Here is a 23,482-nt window from a genome sequence, read left to right on the forward strand (position 1 = left end):
ATTCAGAAGGCCCCTGGGTAATAGGAGGACAGGTTTTGGGAAGTGCAGCTGCCTTGGCACTGGTAAAATCACCTTCAGAGGGTAAGGAGGGTAAGGAAATTTTCCAGGATGACAATCAGTGGCAACAGCAAATGTACAAATGTGATTATGTCAGCAAATGTGCAAGTGCCGCACACTTTTGGAGGACTCTTCATTTAGGGCTAATTAAATACTTGGAAGCAAGAATATTGAGAGGGTCCTCTTGGGGAAGCTACTCCAAGCCAGCAAGACACTTCAGGGTCTATTTACAGCTTTTGGAAAGCCTCGGAGGGGGAGAAAGAGGGTGATTCAACTTGCAACAAATAGGGGCCTCAGGGCTGAAACCACTCAGGACCCCACAGGGTCTACACACCCCAAGCTCAGTCTCTCAGGGTCTGAGGTTTTGCATGATGGGAAAAAGCAGGCCTGGGCTTGTGCCGGTGGAATGGTACATATTGTGTCCTACTGTTACTGTGACAAATTACTACAAACTTCACCTCTTAAAGCAGCAGATTTATTCTTCTGGAGTTCTGAAGCTCAGAAGTCTGAGATTACTTTTGCTATGCAAGGTTTAAAGTCAAGGTGTCAGCAGGAGTTGTTCCTTCTGGAGGTTCTGAAGGAAAGATCCATTTCCTTGGCCTTCTTTTTTAAAGTTTCTGGTAGTTGCCAACATTCCTTCCATGCCCTGCCTGCGCTGTGTCTCATTCCTCCATCTTCAAGGTTCCTCATCTGTCATCACATGGTCTTCTCCTCTGTCATCAAACTTCCTTCTAACGCCTTAATATAAAGACACTGTGATTGTTATTTAGGGCTGACTGGGGTAATCCAGGATCACCTCCCATCTTGAGATCCTTATCATAATCACATCTGCAATTTTCCTTTTGTCATGTATGGTAATACTTACAGGTTCCAGGGACTTGAGTATGTTGGGGATCATTACTCAGCCTGCAACTTGGGGCATCTGAGATGGTTGAAAAGCAGAAGGGGTAACTGTGGGCCCAGCTGCACCCCAAATGTCTCCCCCTGGAACCTGGGTTGGGGGACCCTTTAGAGCATAGCCATGGGCGGGACCACTTCAGTGACCCCAGGAGCTCCCTTGTTCACACTTCTTCTTTCATTCATGCCACCAGTGCCCAGTACGCAGAGCTACAGAGCAGTGAAGACATGTCGTGTAATCAGTGGTTCCTGCTATTAACAAGTAGTATTCAGCACCTCCTGAATCCTGTTGGGGGGTGGTTCAGACTTGGACCCCTGCTGGGTAGGAGATTTATTCCACATCTATTGAGCCCCTATTAGGTTTCAGGCACTATTATAGGTACTTGGGATATATCAAGTTTGTCCCCAAACTCCCTGCCTTCCCAAGGTTAACGTTCTATCGGTGGAGACAGACAATAAAGAATCAGCCTGAGTCAATGTTAGGAGACAATGGGCTATGAAAAAAGAAAAAGCAGGCAAGGAAAGGGGGATCAGGTGTGCAAAGTGGGGTGCACCATTGATGGTATTGAAAGGAGAATTTGGGGGATCAAACTTCCCAGCAGTGATAGCCTGAGACTTAACCCCTAGGCCACTAGCGGCGGCCTTTTTGATTGTAATAGGAAGGAAACAGCTTTTGAAGGTCCTGGGCATGTGCTACATGATTCATGCCCATTATCTTGTTTAACCTTCAAGGATAAGTATGGCTATGCCCAGCTGAGGCACAAGAAAACTGTCATATACCTAGTATGCTGAAGAACTGAGATTTGAGCTCAAGTCTGCCTCCAGAATCTGTGCCCCTCCCCCATAATAATAGGAGCTATGGTTTTTGTAGTTGTCTGTGTAGTGGGGAAGTGGGAGCTGATATCAGACTATCTGGGAGAGGGGATATGCATAACTTGAACCAGCTAATGCTTACACTGCGTTCCCCATTCCAGATTAATAATCCTAAACTGTATTTTTCTCAAAAAAAAAAAAAAGTCCCATGAATTTGGCAGACAGGTAACTACAATAGGCAGGGCAAATATTCCTCTGCTCCCATCCGACAGTTGATAGAAGTGAGGAATTGACAGTTTAGTTGGTTTGTCCATGATCACACAGATGTTGATGTTGGAAACAGGACTAGAACTAGCTTGTATGCCATTCTTCCCAATGCTGCTTCTTAAAAACTCATTTAATTTTTTTGATAGGTGGTATAATTACATGGTACTAAATTTAAAAGCAATGGCCGTTACAGTGTGTTGTGTCTTATAGTCCAGTGGAAAATCTCGAATAGAATCAGATCTTTGTGAGCGTTGCAGAGTGATGGCTTAGTGTGCTAAGACAGGCTTGGCCACCAAGTAGCTGAGGGACCTAGCCAAAGCTCCTTAATATCTCAAGTCCCTTAATTATCCAGGGACTTTCGTCTACTTAGTGGGAGGCCACCTACCTCTGAGTGCTCACTGGGTCTCAAGGTGAAAGAGAAAATGCAAAAAAGTATATGGCTAACCACACAGGGCCCTACAAAAATGGGGTAAGTGTTGTTATTCTCTGCTCTGCTTTCTTCTCTCTGGAAGATCCCAGAAATGACCCTATGTCCTTGCTATTTCTCAAAGACAGTGGAGAGGATAGAAGAGAGACAGGACTCATTTCAACAGGATGAAAGGAAATGATTCAAACCAAACCAAGTGCAATTAAAGTTCAATATTAGAAGAAACTTTGTTTTAGAATCCCACAGGGGTTTGTAAGTTTTCTTTCTTTGAAAATTTCTCAGAAAATATTAATAACAATATATTTAGATGCTAATCTTCCCAGAAACAGGAGGAAGTCCCTTCCTCTGTAGAAATTGGAATTAAAGTTAGAGAGAAATTTAAGCCAAGCTGTCCATTACCCCCAGATCGAGTTCTGGGATAGCCAGATAAGGCTACCACACATCAGGAATAAAATGGGCCCCCTGGTCCCTTCCTCCCTGTACCTTAGTAATTCTCTTGATTTAGAGAGAATTTTAAGCTAAACAGCCTTCTGCTCCCAGATTCAGCTCTGAGGTTATCAGAACTCACAATCCATCATCACCAGCCCCATTAAAGCTTCACCTTTGCTACCAGTTGGCTAACTCTAGGTACATTTTCTTTCTATCCTGGAGACCACCCTGGAGTTGGCTCTGGTGTTGTGGGCACAGGGGAAAGCTTTCATTCCAAGGAAATGAAAGGCTAGCATTTGAAGGTGATTTGGGGAAGCAGCAGGATGAAGGGGGCATCTTAGAGGAAGGGGATGTGCCCAAGAGGCAGGAACATCCCCCTCTTGGATCCCAACTGTACCGGAGTGAGATCTCCATCCTCTGTGCCACAAATAGGTTCAGGGGAGAAGGAAGGACAGACTCGCCATCTGCTGCATTAGTTCTCAGATCCATGATGCCCTCAAGTCTCTGAATCGCCACGTTTAGCAGCAGGGAGAGGTGCAGGCAAGCGAGTGGTGGGACCGAGCAGTGCATCTTCATCCCTTGGGTTTCCCTTCGCTCAGGTGCTTCTCTCTTCCAGACCATTGCTGCTACTGCCACAGTGGCCTGTTCAGGATCGAAGTCCTCTTCCTTCTCCTCCCCTTAGTGTGGAGAATTAAGGTTGAGAGTCCCCACCTGGACATACATTAAGGGAAGAGATGGGGCATGAGAAAACCGAGATGGAGTCTGTCTCCTACAGAGAAGGGTACCCCCTTTTCTGTGACCTGTCACATCCTTCTTAGTGTCCCAAAGGAGCACCATAGAGTCCCAAAGAAACACCATACCTTCAGAGGGAAGGTGGGATATAAACACCTACCACCTCAGAGCAAATGCTTAGTCCTCTTGACCTTTGGGGGGCCCACTCTAAGAGAAAGCACCTCATTGTGCCACTTACTTGAGGCACCTCCATCCTGTCTGGTTGGAGGCCTAGAAAGAGCCTCCATATTAAGGATGTTTATCTTTCCCTAGGGGGCAGGAGACAAGAAATGGCCCCATCCTTCTATGAAAGCCCCAACCATGCTCTCAGACTCAACAGAATGATATTACTCTCCAAAAGCCCTGGCATCTCTTCGATACCACAGAGAAGGGCTGCAGAGGTCTCTGATCCCAAATTTACTGTGAAACCCCATACCTGAAAATTGGAGAGCCTGGCTTTGCTGCGACCAGGATAGCAAAAGAGTGCAGTCTTTCTGAACCCACTTTGTACCAGGGAAAATAGTACCTTAATGGCCGTGGAAGTTATCATATATTCTCACTTAAGACACTCTTCAATAAAAATAGCTTTAATTAGCTGGCACATGGAGGGCCTGTGCAGTAAATCTTCCCTTTTGACAAGAGCAATTAAGGCAGGAATGAGGATTCTAATCCATTCCTGGGATTGGAGCCAGAGTCTGATCAGCCTGGGTCAAAATCCAAGAGAATGCTCTGGGACTGAAAGGTAGTTAAGAGCTCAGGCTTTCAAGACCGTGAGACCTAATACCACCCATTCCACTACTGTTATTCTGCACAGGTTGCTTAACTTGTGCCTCAGCGGACTAGTCCACAACATGGAGATAACAATATCTTCTTTGTAGGAAATAGAGGTGAAATATGATCAAGAGCCTGGCACAGAGCCTTCACCAGAAATGACAGCGACTTCACTCTTTAGGGTAGAGTAGGAGAAAACCTACCACTCCAAGGAATGGAGCCCTTAGACAGAAAAGGTCATGATACATCAAGGCACAAAAGATCAGTAGGAAAGAGCCCATCCTATGTCTGTTGAGGATTCTTATTCCCAACTCCTCCCTGTAAAGGCCACTGCTACCTCGTTGGGCCAAGGAATTAGGAAAACCGAGCCACACTTTCCATCCTGTGGACTTCCATCCTCCCCATGAAAAGACAACCCCAAATCTTTCAGCCATGTTTCAACATGCCAGGAAGTGTTAGGTTCCAGGACCTGGGTGAAGAAAAGGCTGTGCCTCCCCATTCTTCCAGAACCCATCCCTAAAGCAGAGAGAGGTGGGGAGAGCCTTTGTGAGCTACTGCCAAGCCTGATGTCCAACCCAGTGGTGCTTGGTGCGGTCTCCTCAAGGTGACGACTGCCCTTAAGTCTCCTCCAGCTTCCTCACTGGGTGACCCTTGGCAGGGCCAGATGTTACTATGGGAGATACAGTTTTTATACATTTATAGGTTTTAAAAGATCAAGCTCTTTGGTGATAAAAGTTTTACAGACCAGTAAAAATTTATGGCAGAAGATGAGAAACACAGCTGTCCTGGGAAAGACAGGAGCCAGGAATCTGTAGGCTCTTCATTCCACCTACACGAATTGTGGGATTGAGGCAAGCCACAGAGGTTCTCTGGGCAGTGTGTTTTAATCTGGAAAATGGGAGCAAGCATGTGTTAGGGGTATGCCGCTGCGTGGCAGCATCTTAGAAGGGCGGAAAGCTCCAGACACAAGTATGACCATAGCTGTCCTCCTGGGGTGCTGGGAGCAGCTGGACATTAAGGGAAGACCCAGGCCTGTGAGGCCTGCAGTCTTGGACTTTTCATTACCCACGCTGGATGGCTGCCATCTGCGTGTCTGCCTCCACTCCCGGGGAGGAGCCTGGCCGTCTGCAGGCTGAGCTGGGGAATCAAATTAGCCAGGCCTCCGCTTTCTCCTCATCCCCACCGGCCATGGAGAGTTCATCAAGGCCTCGCACTAATTCTTATCTTGTTTAAAAGGGGCAAAAGTGACTCCACAGTTTCATCCAGGGCAATTTACACCCCGCCACTGGCCAGGGCTCCAACTGGCCCCCTCCCTCCCCATCTGTTGTGCCATCAAATCCATTAATAGGAAATTTCTTCAGGGGAAACTTGATTGCTGTTCCATCAGAGAGACACACAAGCAATACATCTCCATCCGAGGCCACGGCCTGGCCGGCTGGCTCTAATCCTGTTACCTAAGAAGCTAATTTGCTAATGCACGCGCTGTACAGAGCACATCCCCTCCCTTCCCTAACCCAATTGGGCATTCCCTGAGGATTCCAGGAGCTCAATGCAGAACGGAGGGCTGGGGCCTTGCCACGGGGTCTCTGGGCTCCCTTCCTGACCCTGCACATGTCTCAGCACAGGCCCATGGCTGGCACCTCACCCTCCCCCTGGCATGGAGATCCTGCTGCCCTGATAGGGAAGGGGCCTTGGCATTCAGACCACCCAGTTCCAGAGCTCAGCTCCTCCTGCCACCTTCACCTCGTTGCCTCTCTTCTTCTTTCTGCTTTTCTCTTCCCCTTCCTTTACCATTCCCTTCTCGGTTTCTTACCGCTTCTCCCTTCTCTCACTTTTTTATTCCTTTTCATCTCTTGTTATCTCCACCTTCTTCCCAGACGCCCTCCCCTTTTCTCCACTCTACCTTCTGCTGCTTCTCATTCTCTTGCCCTTTCCTTCCTGCACGGGCACTGCCCTTTTGGGAACAAGTTCAGAGCCCAGAGTTTCCCTCTCACTCTCTGTTTCCTCCTTGCTTGGCTCTGTGCGGGGAGTGGGTTCCAGGCCACACAGTCTTGCCTTGGCGCAAGTGATGGGGATGTCCTTTGTGGCTGCACATCGAGCCCCGAGGAACACACAATGGAACAAATGAAGGTGGTGGTTAGGGCGCTGGCAAAGCAGGCGTTTGTTCTCAGTGATGAAACAACTTTGGGAGAAACCACAAGTGGGTGAGTTTCTGTAAAAGGCCAAACCCGGTTTGGGCATCTGAAGGGCCCCCATCCGTGAGCGGTAGGATGCTGTCTGCAGCTTTCGTCATGCGCGTAGTCAGGAGGAGACAGTCTCCTGGAAATGGCAGCAGACTTCTGCTTTGCAATGACCATAAAGGCAGATGAGCATGAGCCTAAGCATCTTTGTTTATCTCTCCAGATGTTGGGTTGTAGGATGCACGTGGGGATCCCCAAGTGCCACTCCTGAGTGTGAACCCTTCTGGCCTCAGCCTGGAGACCAGGGGGAGCCTGGTGCTTCTCACCCTGCCTTGTCCTGCTGTCAAGTCTGGAGTCTGAGTACATTCATTCTAGGGGGTCTGGCTCTTCAAATTCCCTAGAAGTCGAGGGCCCCCTATTTTTCTCCTGTTCTGCCACTTGTCATTTTTCTTCTTCCAAAAGGAATCCTTGGAGCAGAGTTTCCTTGTTTTTCCTTGTGTGCAGTTGAAGCCCATCCGTGACTTTGGGTAACCTGAGCTCCTTGAGCTTAACAGAACCTTGCAGGACCACAACTTAGCCACCTGAAGGGGCTCCGTCAATGACAGGTATAACTCTGTATGCTGGTTGCATCACACTCATGAATAAAGAGGAAAACTCCCAATAGAATGATAAAAGGACACACCCTGCCCTCAGTGGGGGTTTTTGTTTAACTTAACTACAATTTGAAATTCTTCCTTCCCACAGTATTCTCAGCTTACTGTGCTTAAATTCAATTAGCAGAGGGATTAAAAGGAATAAAAATATTTTGTGATTGAATATAAATACAGGTGTATCTGCCTTTAACAGAGGTTGAAAGGGCCACATCAGCTCAAATGCTGAAGTGAGGGTAGGGGCCCTTCAAATAGAAACTCCCTGCAATTCTTCCCTTGGATAATGTTAGCGGCACAAAGTCGGGTATCTGAGGGATAGATAGTTGCCTGTTCAACTTACAAGGAGAACAGAAACACTTCTTTCAAGAAGACCACATTGAAAAGGAAAATATAGAGGATGCTTCTGAAATTATATGAACCAAAAAAAAAGGGGTGGGATAGAAAATTATACGTATGGTATATTAACTTCATTGTGTAAAGGAAATTATAAAAAAAAAATACACCAAATATTGACAGCGGCTGTCTCTGGGAAGTAAGCCTGTGGATGACTTCAATTTTTCTGCAATAAGCATGTATTTCTATTTTATATCTACTATACACGTTTACTACATACAGTAAAAAATATACATATACATGTATAGTATAAATGGCATAGCGGTACATATATTAATATTTAAATATGAATATTTAGATAAACACAAAGGGGACTCCTTTGCTCTGTCAACAGAGATGCCCAGACCCCTGTTTAGCTAGGGGCACTGTGTCACCTTCTGGAGCCACAGAACAGCCCTCCTGTTCCCCCTACCTCACTCCATCCTGCCTCCGTCCAGTGCTAAGGAAACATATTTGTCCGGGACACAAGTGAAGGCAGCAGCCAGGCCCTCCTCCCATTAGACAGGCTGGATCCTTCCTCTGCAGGTTCCTCTTTGGGGAACTTGGCCATGCCCCCAGCAGAAGGGGTGAGCTGGGCTGGGGTACATTGCATCAGCTGAGCAGGCTCCCTTCTCGCTGGTCCCTCCTCTTCCCTCCAGCCCTGAAACCTGATCCAGCTGAAGCACTGATTGCAGGAAAACTTGGCAGCTCCCCAGCCCTGGTGGCTGGGTCAGTGTGAGGTTTGCATCCTCAGAAAGTGCGGGGAGCAGCCGGAGAGGCAGGCTGGCTGGGACATGAGGTTGGCAGCCTGTGGGCAGACTGGCCCTTAGCGGGGCTCACCCTGAGCTGTCACTGCGAGACCGCCCCACCGTGGGTAGCCCACCATGCGGCTCTGGATCCTGCAGGCGCTGCTGGTTTTGCTTCTGCCCGCTCTCCTGACACAGGGAGAAGGTAAGGGGTCGGTGGGAGAACATGTAGGACTCGGTTGCCCTCTCCAGAGGTGGGGAGAGTATGCCCCCCCATTCCTCTAAGGGCTGAAGGAAGAAGGGTTTGGAGTGGGTGCAGAGGCCAGAAAGTCAGCTGTCCGGAGAGCTATGTGCATGACGGCATGTGATTGAGCTAGAAAGTTGGAGAAGTTGAGTGCTGGGAGAGCAGGGCTTGCAGGAGAAGGGAGCAGAGAGCAGCCTGCCCCAGGGGGAAAACGTAGACAGGTGCAGGAGAGGGATTCTTCTCTGCCCTGCCCCTAAACTCACTTCTAGGGAAGGCAGCTTCTAGGGAACTTGGAGCTCATTTGGTTCACCCTTTCTTGTTGGAATGTTCACAGCTATTCCCTCAAAGCCACATGGCTTGTTAGCAGCAGAGTAGAACCCAGAACTAATGTAGAAATCTTCCCTCTCCTTCACTGATTTTGTTGCCTGGGCTCTCTCTGGGCCTTCATTTTTGAAAATTCCCTTCCAAGGCTAAACTCCAGTAACACCAAACTTTCCTGCAACTCCCTAGTCATCCTACCCCTTTTCCTGCCTCCCTTTAGGCAGAGTGTCACTAAAGGATCTGTTTCTTTTTGCTGCAGACAATCCTACCATCAATTTTAGCAATTTTTCTCCCTACCCACACAGCTTGGGTGAAGTTGGGGCTGGGCACAGTTAAGATAGCTTCCAGGGGCTGGGCAGATATGAAGGGTTATAGGATCTTTCTCTCCATGAACTGTCATTTGGGGAAGTTCAGTAGGACCCGCAGGCCCAGGCTTGATGAATGTGGTCTGGAGCACTTTGGCCCAGGAGAAGCTCTGTCCCTCCCAGCATTGGCCCTTTGCTCTGAGACCTGTGGGGCCCAGTCTAGTTCTGTCCACACTGGTCAGAGTCACTGGTAACTGGGGTAGTGAGGACACATAAAGATCTGGGCTTGCATCGTGGTTCCTTCACTTGCAGGGCATCATACCCCCCTGTCTGAGCCTTGGGGATCTTCATCTGCAAAATGGGTTGTCATGATAGCCATACTGGATGGACGGTTGTGCTAAGGTTGAATGAACAATATCTTCACTGATATTATGCCAAAGGAGACACTCAGTAAATGGTCTCTTGTCTTCTCTGTCTGCTTTTCTCTATCCTTCAGAGGGAAGCTGAAAGTTAACCCAGGGATAGGTGGGTGAGAGGCAGGATGGGAATCTGCAGGGCTGATGCTGTGCAGGCAGCACATGAGACAAGCTGGGAGAAGAGGCAGTTTGTTTAGATAAAACCAGGCCTGCTGCTGGCACCTGTCTGTGAAACCCTGGCCTCATCCTGCCAGTCCCATCATGGCCTTGCAGCCCCGGCCTCTAGGGTGTTCCCCATTCCCCAACCCCACACATTTTTATCTTCATATTTCTTAGCACCTTTCAAGAAGTGCTTCTACTGTTTCCCAAAAGGAAAACTGAGATGCATGTAAAATCCCCACAAATGTGGCTAGGCCTAAGAGTTGGGTTTTCTCACCACATTTTTTTATCCTGTAGGCCTCCTTCCTGGGACCATTTGATTTCTCCTGGCTTCCTGCATACGTTACCCTCAAACTTCTTCTTTTTACATCACAGCTGCCCATATAGCAACCCTATGAAGGAGACTTAGCACCCCAGCAGTTTGTATGGCTGGAGGGAAGGAGAGAGGGGATCTTTTGGGGGTAGATTTTGAAGGAGGGAAAGGGAATGTCGATTTTCACTCAATGCCCCCTTCCTTTTTTTTTTGTTTCGTTCTTTTTCTTTTTGCCAGTTGCAGGCTGGGGTCAAGGAGAGATCTGTGCAGACCTTAAGATCTGACCTTGGAGAGGCAAACCCTCAGGCAGGTTCGCCTTGTGGACTTAGGAATTGCACCCTTGAGGCTAGGCTCTCTTGCACCCTCTTCCCTTCCAGTATCACATACCCAGGACAGCTTCCCTTTAGCTCCCCACAGGTCTGCCTCCTCTGGGAAGGTACCTACTCTCAGCCCTCACCTGTCTTGTGTCGCTGCTTTTACAACCCAGCTCCCTCTCATGTAAAAGAGTATGTGAGTTACTTGTCAGATGATACCTTTGAAGTTTGTTAGCAGTCTGCAGATGCAATGCTCCAGTGATGTGAATTTCAGTGTGTGGAAGTGTCTGGAAATTTTGTGGGGTGGGAATAATGGACACACATTTCTTTTAAAAGCTTTCAAACCAGGGCAAGAGAAGCAGGGGAAGACTCAGCCCCTGATGTTGACTTTGAACTGTGCTCCTTCCCAGCCAGGGCAAGGGAGACACTCCAGGCTGGCAATGCCTCCAGGCCTGCTCTGCTGAGACTGTCTGATCACCTCCTGTCCAACTACAAGAAGGGAGTGCGGCCCGTGCGCGACTGGAGGAAGCCGACCACTGTCTCCATTGATGTCATTATCTACGCCATCCTCAGCGTGGTGAGTGCCCCAGTGCTCCCCTGCTCAGGTGTGGAGCTTTGGGGGCAGGACACCACCACGTGAGACCAAGTCACCCTGCGCAGCACAGTGGTTCTTCAAGTACCCAATGCAGCTTTGGCCTGGCACACAGCTCAGGACAGACTATTGCAACTATCTCTGCATGGCTGTCCCCACCAGGAAACTGGGGTCATCCATGTGGCTGCCTTTTCCAGTCACTTACTGCACGTGGCTCTTCATACCATGTCCTAGTATCCTCTCTTAGTCAGCTGCCCCAGGGTGGAGACTCCCTATTCATCTCTTTGCCCTAGTGCCCTACCCAGGTCCCTGGTATATGTGGGTGTCACTGCATGGTTACTGAAGTATTGCCAATATATTAACAAATTGATAATCTCTTCATCGACTCCTGTAGGAGGGTAGGCTGCCCGGGAGAAGAGGTCAGACATTGTACAGAGGTGAATGAGAGGGCTGTGGCAACACAGGGGCCTGAGGGCACTGTGCTGCGGTGGGCGGGATGGACGTCACAGTCTCTGCCTCAGTCAGTGCCCCCCTCACTTGATGCAGGATGAAATCTGTGGGCTCTAGAACATTTCTAGAAGGAAACTACTTCATAACTATGGCTGTTTCAGGAAAGGAAATTGAGAATTGGAAAGGGAAGGGGAGAAAATGATAGGCTTTCATGTTCTGGTTTTGTACCTCTTCATTCTAAGGCAGGAGAGAGAGAGAGAGTGCTGGTTGGGTAGGTGGCTGGATGAATGCCTTCTATTATTAACTTCTATTATGATATATACATTATATCTGTAACATATACATAAAATAATAGATATGTATAATATATAACAATAGAAAGTACATAGAATTATATATACCTTGTATTATTTCTATGGAAATAATATTCGGTTATTTCTGACATCTATATCTATATTCAACGATGTTAGAAGCTGTAAAGACAGGACAGGACACTGAGCAGGTTTTCTGATCCCATGCAGACTGGGTAAAGAAGCAGTCAGAGTCCTCAGTGGGTTTTTTGTAGGTTTTTATTGGGGTTCACCAGACATATGGCAAGCAGGGGTGCTGGGGGGCCAGGAGGCTGGCAGGCCTCCCAGCCCCCAGCAAGTCTTCACTCTATCTGGGCTCTCCGGCGTTCTCGGCTTCTCTCTCGGCTTCTGCTGCTTCTTTCTTGGCTTCTCTTTCGGCTTCTGCTTTGGCTTCTTCTGGTGTCCCTGTGATGCCGCCCTTAAAAGCACAGTCTTAGCCCAGGTGTACCCACTCCAGGTGCCCGCCATCAGGCATGCATTCAGGATCACAGGGTTCCCTCATCTAGCCTGATGGCGGGAGGGCAGAAAAGCCTGATATTTTTCCTTACCCTACAGAAGCTATCAAAGAGATCATTGTGTTTTTTTCTACGATGTGTTCTACTGAAAAATTGCTTCTTTTGTCTGACCAAAGAACTACCCCCTGTCCACTTCTTCCTGCCCCTTTTCTTCACTCCCACTTGCCAAGAAAAGGAAGACACAAAGACAGCTCTTTTTGAGGGGTGGTGTATGCAGGCTGATCCTTAGCCCACAGGACTCCCTTATGCCCAACTGCTTTTCCTTTCACAGGATGAGAAGAATCAGGTCCTGACCACCTACATCTGGTACCGGCAGGTGAGTAGCCCAGTTCTTCCTCCACCCTCATTTCCTGGAATGGGAATTAACCTTCCAGGAGGGACTTCCAGCTCAGAGGAATCAGGAATCTCAGAGGCCTTGGTGAGGGAGAGGCTCAGAGGCACACTCACGAGACACAGGGTCTGGACCCCACTCATCTCAGGCCTGGGAATGGAAGGAAGGAAGCATAAAGGTCACTGGGGGAGAAATCACCCCAGCCCCCTCAGGGCCTGGAAGTTCTTCCAGAATCTCAAACAAGTGTCTGCCTCCCCTCTGCTGATCTAACACCTCCAGTGCCTAGGAGCTTACAAGGCTATCATTTTTGCCTTCAATTAGCTCTGGTTTCTAGAAAATTCTTTTTTTTTTAAAGATTTATTTTTTTTAATTGATTGATTGATTTATACATACAAGCACTGGGTACAGTCAGAAGCGCGGGAGGGCGAGAGAATTCACCAGAGCCACAGCAGGGAGCAGAGCAGGCAGAAGGACCGAAGTACACTGCTGAGGGGAGCAGCGGGCGGCAGGGGAGGTCTGCGCACCATGTAGGACCCTCCTCTGGTGGCCGGGGAGCAGCCGGGGATCGAACTGGCGCTGCAGAGGCTACGGGCAGCTTCGCAACCCAGCGCTCAACCGCTGCGCCACCGGGGAGGCCCTAGAAAATTCTTCTTTTAATTAGGTAAAATTGATGATAACCAAATCAGGTGATTGAAACTGGATGATTCCATCCACTTAGTCCTCACACCCTTGGCCATCTCTCCACTCTTCCTGCTTCTGACGGGCATTGACCAGGCTTGGGTGTGTTGAGGTTCTGAAGCCATGGCAGCGTTGGGGGGAAGTAGCAGCTGGCAGGGAAGGGGGAGTGAATGGTAGAGGCTACTGTCCACAGGAGTGTCCTGCTCTGGGGCTGTGGGGAGGACATCAGTGCAGAAGGGGGATCAAAAGTGGCTGAAGAGAGGAGGGCAGAGGATGGGCTGGTTCATAGAGCTCAAGCAGGAGAGAGGCTCTGAGAACATACCTGGCATATGGGGCCCCTCCCCCTCTGTAGAGGCAGGAATGGACCACTGTGCAGGTTTTCTGATCCCATGCAGACCGGGTAAAGGAGGAGTCAGAGTCCTCAGTGGGTTTATTGCAGGTCTTTTATTGGTGTTCACCAGGCATATGGCAGGCAGGGGTGCTGGGGGGCTGGCAGTCCTCCCAGCCCCCAGCAAATCCTCACTCTATCTGGGCTCTCTGGCCTGCTCTGCTTCTGCTTCTTCTCTGCTTCTCTCTCGGCTTCTTCTTTTGGCTTCTACTGGTGTCCCCGTAACGCCGCCCTTAAAAGCCCAGTCTTAGCTCAGCTGAATCCCATCTACCTATGCCCACACCCTACTCCAGGTGCCTGCCATCAGGCATGCATTCAGGACAAGGATCCATCATCTATCCTGATGGCGGGAGGGCAGAAAAGCCTGACATTTTCTTTACCCTACACCCTCCACATGGGCACTCTCTACTCCAGTACCAGCTCATGGGACAGGGCAAGGGGTACAGGATTCCTGATAAACTGCTCTCTTTTTACCTCAGAGGCATCCCTTAATACAGAGCACACCTTTCCTTGGGGAAGGGACCCAAACAAGAATGAGGAGGCTGGAGCTCCTTTCCTGGGGGGTCTGGCCGAGGCCCCACCTATGGACCGCTAGTGTCACTTGCCTATCCCAGCAGTGAGGGGATGCCAGTCTACTATGTGCCAGTGACTGTGCTAAGGGGCTGGGATAAGAGATGCAAATGAGATGCAGGCCATGCCCACAATGAGCTCTGAAGCATAGACAGGCAATTAAATGCAGCGAAACAGCCAGTCCAGGTGTCAAGGACAGGCTGACAACCGTGGGAGCACAGAAGGCATATAAAAGCCAGCCTCGAGAGTGGGGGTCACTTTTCCAGGAGGTTCCTGGAAAAGGGAACAGATGATGCCTTAGTTAAGTCTAGAAGGATGACTTACCTCTTCCAAGAAGTGATTTCAGTGGGGGTGAGAGGGGTGAGGGGTGCAGAAATATGCACTCCACATGGCTGGGAGTTAGAATCCATGAACGATACCCCCAAACAATCAAAAATCCCATGAAGTTCGAGAGATAAGTAGAGGCCTGATTTTTGCTGGCTTTGAGGTTTAACTTGATCCTAAGGACCATGGGTCATCTCTGAAGAATTTGAAGCCAAGAAGTAACCAATCAAATTCAGATTTTAGATCAGTCAGGACAGTGGAGAAGGCATTGAACACAACTTAACAAAAACCATCCCACCCTGTGAAGTGGTTGCTATTATCCCCATTTACATGTATCCAGACCACTATCCAAGAAGGGCTGTGTCTGAGAGCCCTCAGTGACAAATAGGGGGTTCACAGAGATAGCAGCGACCCGATGCCTTCCCTGGGGGAAGCTGAGTCTGTCTGGGTCTCATTTGCATGTAGAGATTGTGTGAGTACAGAGATAGGGGGACTCTTAGGCACTGCTAGTTAGGGTGCTGCTGACACCCAGATTCTCCCAAGAAGGTGCCCACCTGTTGCCCACTTGTTGCCAGGGCATTAAGGGGTGAAATTGGCCTGAGTTGCTGACACCCTATCCCAGATGCTGGGGCTGCGATGACTGTTCCCACTTCTCCCCAGTTCTGGACTGACGAATTTCTCCAGTGGAACCCTGAGGACTTCGACAATATCACCAAGTTGTCCCTCCCCACGAACAGCATCTGGGTTCCAGACATTCTCATCAATGAGTTGTGAGTACTGGCATTGGAAGCCCCCTCCCGCAGCCTGGGGACTGGCATGTGGGGAAGACAAAATCACCACCATCCCAAGCCCCTCAGTACCATACCCTGGGTAGCTTGGGTGGAGGTATTTGGGGAGACCCTGGTTTTTGGCTGGATCTCTAGTTTAAACAATGAAATAGCTTCAGTCTTTGTCTTGACTTTTCATCTCTCAGCCTATTTTCCCAGAAGCTGCCGACTCAGGACCCTTACTTGGTCCTCTCCACTCTCGTGTCACTTGGGAGCACCTAGGATTGGGGAGTAGCTGAGAGAGGGCGATGAGGTCTTACAGTATTTTCCTGGCTTGCTCCAATTTTTCTCAATGGTGTCTCAAATTCCTTTCCCTCTAAAAATAATTTTTCTCATTCTAGAGCTGAGAGGCCAAGAAAAACCTAAGTCAGAGTGGAGCACAAGGTCCTGATCTCCCCCTGAATCTGCCCATCGCCACTAAGCTGGCGAACCTGGGACCTGAGCTCTGCCCAACCCGAGCAGGTGGCAGCTTAGGGGCTATTCCATGACTTAGGGCCTTTGGATTTCTTGCCTGCCTTTTGTGGCTAGGTTGCCAGGGGAATAAAGGAGAAATGCCCTTTACTGCTAGGAAAGTAACCTTGACAATGGCAGGCAAAGAAACCTAAGCTAGATTAAGAAGTCTAGAAAACCGTGGTTAGAAAAAAAATGTCAGGTCGTCCTGACACCCAGACTTATCTTGAATTTCTTTCTTACTGGGTTGCTCAGAAGCCTTCAGACTGCTTCTTGAGCCCCTAAACCGACCCCTCTTCCCTGCCCAGTGTGGACGTGGGGAAGTCTCCTGAGATTCCATACGTGTACGTTCAGCATCACGGTAAGGTCCAGAACTACAAGCCCCTCCAGGTGGTGACCGCCTGTAGCCTCGACATTTACAACTTCCCCTTCGATGTACAGAACTGCTCCCTGACCTTTACCAGCTGGCTGCACACCAGTGAGTATATGGGCTTCCTGAGATGGGGGTGCAATATGGGGCTCCTGGGCGCTCAAGTGAGAGGGATACCTCAGGCTACGTTCTCCCTTATCCAACTTACTTACATTTATTTTCTTTATGTTACTGAGCCTCTATTTCCTCATTTTCCCAAGGAGACTGATATTGTCGCCCTTGTCTCCTCCTTCAGTTGTCATAAAGTTTCAACGGGACAGTGTCAACTGACAGTAAGAGGCTCAGTAAGTGGCAGTTCTTTCCCACTTCCAAGTGCTTGTTCAGTGTGTGCTTCTCTACTAGAACACACTTACAGAGGGCAGTGATGATTTCTGGCTGACCGCTTGGTGCTCAGCAACGTGGCTAGCACAGAGGAAGGTACAAGGCAGACGTCCGTGGAGAAAATGAGTGCTAGTGCTCACTAGTGAGCATACCCAAGTGTCAAAAGGTATCCCCTTCTTCTATTATGATTTTATTGCATTAGCTTTAAATTACAAAGGCAATACATAACTTCCTTTAACAAGAAAACATAATGAAAAATAATCTGTGACTTCAATCACAAACCCATCAGCAACAACTCCCCACACTAAACTACTAAACAACCCTTAGCAGCATAAACTTCATATAGTGTATTCTCCAGATTCTTCTCTTTGCATATATATATACACATATGTATGTGTATATATATATGCACAAACACATATACATTTATGACAAGTACATGGAAATTGTTTTACTGGCCTTCATTTTTCATAAACGGATCATATTTTTTAAAGATTTATTTATTTATGATACAAGAGCTGGGGTACAGGCCAGATGCTCGGGAGAGTGAGAGGATTCACCAGAGACAGAGCGGGGAACAGAACAGGTAGACTGACGAAATACACTGCTGAGGGGAGCAGCGGGCGAGACAGGAGAGGTCTGCTGCGTCATGTGGGTTGCTCCCTGGCTGGCCGGGGATTGAACTCATGCTATAGAAGTTGCGGATTGCTTCATAGTGCGGTGCTTAACCCCTTGTGCCACCAGGGAGGCCCCGGATCCTATTTTATGTGCTATTACCCATGACTACTAGGTTCTTTTTACTCAACAACAGGTCTTGGACATTTTTCCAAGTTCAAACACATTGAGATCCTCCTCATAACTCTCAACTGCTACAGAATATCTTGGGATTGAGAGTATCATAGTTTATTAAGCATTTTCCTCATAGATGGACATTTAGATCTTTCCCAATATGTTTCTGCAGTGGCTCCTCCAGTGCTTCTGGTGCATATGTATGCCTGTTTCTTCACTATCAATACAGAGAAGTATTATGTGAAGATTGTGCTTATTTTCCTAATTCACCTTTGGAGACAAGCAGTTCTATCAAGGCAAACATGAAGAATGTTGACTTTTGCTCATTTCCTAAATGGCTAATTCTAACAGGAAAACCTAGAAAGATGTTTAAAGGGGCGTGTGTGTGTGTGTGTGTGTGTGTGTGTGTGTGTGTGTGAGAGAGAGAGAGAAAGACTTTCTAATACTTGGTTTGCCTGTTTGTTTGCATTTTGCTGTGTGTTTCCATCTAAGCCTTAATCTCCACCCAGGCAGACACAATATGCACAAGGTGGAAACTGAGGCTGCAGCTGAAAAGCCAAGCTTTCATCCAAGTTGTTGGGGTGCTGCCCACCCTATGCCTCACCATCCCTGGGTCTGGCACCACCCTGGCACTAGACTCCAAAGCTGGCTTAATTTCTTTTCTCCCAGTTCAGGACATCAACATCTCCCTGTGGCGTCTGCCAGAAAAAGTGAAGTCCGACAAGAGCATCTTCATGAACCAGGGCGAGTGGGAGCTTCTGGGGGTGCTGACCCAGTATCGAGAGTTCAGTATTGAAAGCAACGACTCTTATGCTGAAATGAAGTTCTATGTGAGTGGGACTCGAGGAGATGTGGGGGCAGCGATGAAGTCACACCCAGGTAGATTCAAAGAGGCACGCTGGCAAGAGCCCGTGGTGCCTCTTCCCTAACTCCGGGGTCACAATCACCCCTTAGAGCTGCATGCAGCACATGGGCAAAACCCATGTCCCTTCCTCACCCTGAACAGCTTGGATCCAGAGGCAGAGCAGGGGGCTGTCCATTTCCTTCTCCGAGCAGCCCAGGCTGAGGATGCAGGCTGAGATCCCAAACAGGAGTTCTGGCCTGGGGTGGTCACTCCTGTGAGCAGGGCCTTCTGCCTGGGCTTCCACCGACCCCCTCTCTTGGTCCAGGTGGTCATCCGCCGGCGGCCTCTATTCTATACAGTCAGCCTGCTGCTGCCCAGCATCTTTCTCATGGTCATGGACATCGTGGGTTTCTACCTGCCACCGGACAGCGGTGAGAGGGTCTCCTTCAAGATCACACTCCTCCTGGGCTACTCAGTGTTCCTGATCATTGTGTCCGACACGCTGCCAGCCACCGCCATTGGCACCCCTCTCATCGGTAAGGCCCGCTCCCGGGGAAGAGCCCAGTATGGTGGAGGAACCAAAGGTCCTCTCCCATTTCCTGTGTGTGTCCCCCGCTTCCTCCACCCCACCCGGGGGCACAGGTGTCTACTTTGTGGTGTGCATGGCTCTGCTGGTGTTGAGCTTGGCCGAGACCATCCTCATTGTGCGGCTCGTGCACAAGCAAGACCTGCAGCAGCCGGTGCCTGCCTGGCTGCAGCACCTGGTCCTCGAGAGAATTGCCCTGCTGCTGTGCCTGGGGGAGCAGTCCACTGCCCGTAGGTCCCCAGCCACCCCCCAAGCTGCCAAGACTGATGACTGCTCAGGTGAGGAAGGGCAGGGCCACTTCATGCACAAAGGGCTGCTTTCAGCCTGCACGCCAGGGTGGGATGTGGTAGGGAGGCTCTGGGGGACTTGGCATGCCAGAGAGCCTGAGGGGCATGGGGATTGAGAGCTGTCCCGCACATGGGGCCCAGGCCTGGCTTTATTGGGAGGAGGGAGACTGAGACCAGCCGAAGCAGGACCCTCTCTTCACCTGCACATCTTCTCATCAAGCAGGTATGGAGAGAGAGGGGGCAGCATCCCAGAGGCTGAACCCCTGGGCTAAAAGTGGCTTTTCCCTGAGGTGGACCCAAAGTGGGTCAAATGGATGCCCCTCAGGCAGATATGGGACGCTGTGCCTCACTTGGTGAGTGATGACAGCCAGGCTTTCTAACACCCTTATTCTGATCAAAGACCAGGTCCCTTAGAATTTTAAACACCCCAGAGGCAGACAGACAGGAGGCAGTATGGAGACAGGGTTCAGGCCGCCCGGCTGGGCCACCCTCTCTTGACAATGCTCCCCACTTCTTCTAGGCATGGGAAACCACTGCAACCATTTGGGAGGACCCCGGGACTTTGAGAAGACCCTGAGGGGGCGAGGCAGCCCTCCCCCTCCACCTCGGGAGGCATCCCTGGCGGTGAGGGGGCTGCTGCAGGAGCTTTCCTCCATCCGGCACTTTCTGGAAAAGCGGGAGGAAAGCCGAGAAGTGGCCCGGGACTGGCTACAGGTGGGCTCTGTGCTCGACAGGCTACTCTTCCGCGTCTACCTGCTGGCAGTGCTGGCCTACAGCGTCACCCTGGTCACGCTCTGGTCCATCTGGCAGTATTCCTGAGTCGGCACAGCTCGGGTGGAGGGTGGGGGTGCCGGCCAGGATGGGGGTGGGGGGATTTCTGCTCTGATCCTTCAGGGCCCAGGGGATGCCAGGAGAGTTCTCAAGACACATATGCAGTTCCATCCTGGCTTCCAATGCCAGTTCAGCTCAGCAATCCCAAGCCAGGGCCTTAACTCTTCCTCCTAAAACTTGGTATGAAAGATCCTGACATTCCCCTCCCCCTCTCCTACATGCTTACTATGGCTTTACAACCATTATAAATCAGATCGGGTGAAACCAATGCATCCTCTCACATCTATCCATGCATCAAGCCTCAGTTTCTCTATTGGCACTTTCCCAAATAAGGCACTTTGGAATTCTGCTCACTCCCTCAACCTCGTGTTGATTTTATTTTTACTAAATTACTTTTTTACTGAAGTACTGCCGGCTTACAATGCTGTGCATGTCTTAGCAGTATGGGTTTACACATCTTCAGATGTGCGTTACCACATCATACCCAATGCCAAAGTAGCCATAATCCTTCACCAATGTCCATTGGGACCCTTCCCCTTTGCTTCCCACCTCCCACCCTCCCCTTATGGGGACCTCAATTCTGCAGTCAGATTCCAAGGGGTTGTTTTGTTTGGGCTTTGTCTGTTCCTTTGCTTTGCTTCTTTATAGTTCACACATGCATGAAATCATCAGTATTTGTTTTTCTCCTTCCGATGCATTTCATTCAGTAGAATCCCCTCTATTCCATTCATATTGTCACAAATGGTAAGGTTTCTTCTTTTTCTTCACAGCTGAGTAGTATTCCACTGTGCATCTATACCACATCTTCTTTATCCACTCCTCTGTCATTAGGCACGTAGTCAACCTTGTTCTCAGACTGAAGGCAAAACCAAGTGTCTTCTACAAGGGCCAAATAATGCTGCATTAGATTCTAACCCTAATGTCTCCTTCCTCATCTTACCTGGAGCCACTTCCCTGAAAACTCATGTTCCATCAGATGATGGGGGTGGGCTGGGCTGGGTGGGGGGAATAAATTTTGATGGCTCTAAATTCACTTCTTGTCCATTTATCAGCAGCTGGGTGGGTGAAGGAACAGTTTTAAAATTATTGGTAGGAAAGAGGTTTGGGGATTTTTAGTAGTTTCAGTTACTTGGTGCTTTCTTCTTCAAGAAATTAGGAGGCAGCTGTTCAGAAGTAGAAACAACTGGAGTGGGATGCGAGGTGTGGCAGTAAGGACAACGACCTTTTAACGATGGAAAAGTCGGGGGAGAGGTTAAGTTCAGTTCTGTGGTCCCTGGAGAGACACTAGAAGGGTCCACACAGCCCTGTCAGCATATGGGCTCATGGTCTTTCAGTGAAATGGGGGTAAGCACTCCCTGCAAGAGCATCCATGAAGAGGAACAACATCAGCACCTTGGCCAGCACCCGCCGGTTTGATGTTTGCGGGACAGAGAAAGCAAAAGCTTGAGTTTCCCTCTCTGCTCTGGAAACTTTCAGCAGCTGCCCCTGGCACACCCACCAGAAAACAGGACCCTGAGAGTCAGGGGTCTGCTCCTTGATGGTACTTTTTATGTCCTGGCCTCTTTCCTGGCATGCAGGTTTAGGACAGGCTGAGGGGCACCCCAACTTTCACTTCATCCTCCTAATAAGCATTCAGAGTAGAGGAATATAAGGGCCCTTCAAGAGTGATTTTAGAGTCACCATTTGCCTGAGACTTTCCCTTTATCTTTCTAGCCTTATCCTTCTCTTGCTCCTGGGTTGCCTGTCACTCACAGGAAAGCATGGTGGACAGGGACTGAACACCCACAGGCTACAGGGAAAGCGCCCCAAAGGAGTATCTGGGGTGAGTGGTTCCAGGCTGGCCAAGTGTAAGGGACTCCATCTGGAACATGTGAAGCTATTCTTTCCTTTGACACCAGATTCTGCCATCCCAGGAGGCCGGGTAGAGGGCAGAAACTTGGTCTCATGGGAGGCTTGTGTCTGAAAGAGCCTGCAGGCTGAGGAAGGGCAACTTGCCTAGTTTAGTTTCTCTCAGTTTCTCCCCAGCAAGAATTCACCAGCTACTGTAACTAAGGTGAACTGAGAATGAGCCTTCATCTGCTTCTTCCACTGCAGACATGTGTGATTTTACTATTAATTAGGGACTTCCTGTTTATCTATGTTTTTCTTGATGGCTGGGTGTGAGGGTCTCCCAGTGAAAGGCAGACAATTGTAGGGCTGAGCATTGCCTGCCCCCCTTTGCCTCCTACTGAGCAGAGATTGGGCTAGAGATGGGTAGGGTCATCCCAAGTCTCCCAGGATGGTCCTGGAAGCCCATTACTTGGAGGCCAAGTTTGGGGACCAAAAGTTGTCCCACTCCATGAGCATTGCTAGGGCCATGCTGCTGGATGATTCTCATGTCTCAGGCCAGAGAGAGAGAGAGGTGGACAGCTTGGCACTGTCAATGAACCACTGGTCAGTAAGTGGGTGGCTATTGACTAAGTGTCCAACCAGAGAGCTAGCAAGACACGAGTCATGCTATTGATTCCCCATCTCCCCCTCCCCAGCCTTGGCCCACAATCAATGGGGCAGCAGCGCCCAGCATTGAGGAAGCCAATTAACAACCCCCAGCCTCCACGTGTAACATCTTCCGCTCCACTAACCACAACCAGTCAGCGCATCGATCCAGCATCCAAGCTGTGCTGCTCAGGATGGGAAACTGAGGCCAGGGTCAGAGACCTCCTGCTGTGTACTGACCTTGTCCATCAGTCCTGATGTTGCTCTCCCAAGGAGACCTTCGCCACATCTGGGATAGAACACCCAGAATTTCCCCACACCCTGTTATATCTCTAGAACCTGCTTCTTTCTGTTCCCCTGCCCTGCAGCTCACTCTCTCTAAGGAGGGAGAGAAAACCAGAAGCCACCAGGTCTTTATAAGCTTCAGAGGTGCTAAAGGCTTCTCTCGCTCCGCCACTCCTCTCCCACAACCTTGTCTATTCCCCTGCAAACATTCCAACTTTTCATTCCAAACCTGTCATTGACACACAAAAACTCACGTGATAGGTCTTGGAAGTGCCCTACCTGCCTCCCTCCAGCACTCTGTAAGGCTCTAAGCTGGGGAGTCCGCCCAGAGCCCCAGAGCGGGGCAACCTGGGCTCAATAACCTGGAGGCAGTGGGCACCCCAGGACCTCAGCTTTCAGGACAATCAGGGAGAGCAGCTGCACTCACAGTCAGGACCCAGGTTTAGGGGCGATTTCTCTGAGAAATCAGGAGGGAGGAGATGCTGTCTGGGGGGGTGGGGGGGCGAGAGGTGTGGTTGGGCATTGGAGAGCCAGTTTCTCCTCCCTCCCCCTACCCCTCCCACTGGCCTGAAAATCAATACATTTTGAATCTAATCTAATAACAGAGATTTAACGAGGGGATAATGCTTGTGGAGCGGCCAGGCGCTTTGTCTTCCCTTTCAGGCGGCAGCTGGGGCCCATTATCAGGGACAATGCCCCATGCTAAT

General features: G+C 49.6%; 1 protein-coding gene across 1 annotated transcript; it reads left to right on the forward strand.

Annotated features, from left to right (window-relative positions):
* Nucleotides 1-8,518: 8,518 nt before the first annotated feature.
* On the forward strand, nt 8,519-20,003 carry HTR3A (5-hydroxytryptamine receptor 3A; the record flags this gene model as incomplete). The annotated part of the gene is made up of 9 exons (XM_084249551.1): nt 8,519-8,585; nt 10,863-11,029; nt 12,631-12,675; nt 15,311-15,420; nt 16,236-16,405; nt 18,137-18,297; nt 18,637-18,847; nt 18,954-19,175; nt 19,705-20,003. 9 exons carry the CDS (start codon nt 8,519-8,521, stop codon nt 20,001-20,003), a joined length of 1,452 nt encoding a protein of 483 aa, XP_084105677.1.
* Between the last annotated feature and the right edge of the window lie 3,479 nt (nt 20,004-23,482).

This window comes from Talpa europaea (genome assembly GCF_964194135.1).
Source record: "Talpa europaea genome assembly, chromosome: 12".
In the NCBI taxonomy this organism is placed as follows: domain Eukaryota; kingdom Metazoa; phylum Chordata; class Mammalia; order Eulipotyphla; family Talpidae; genus Talpa; species Talpa europaea.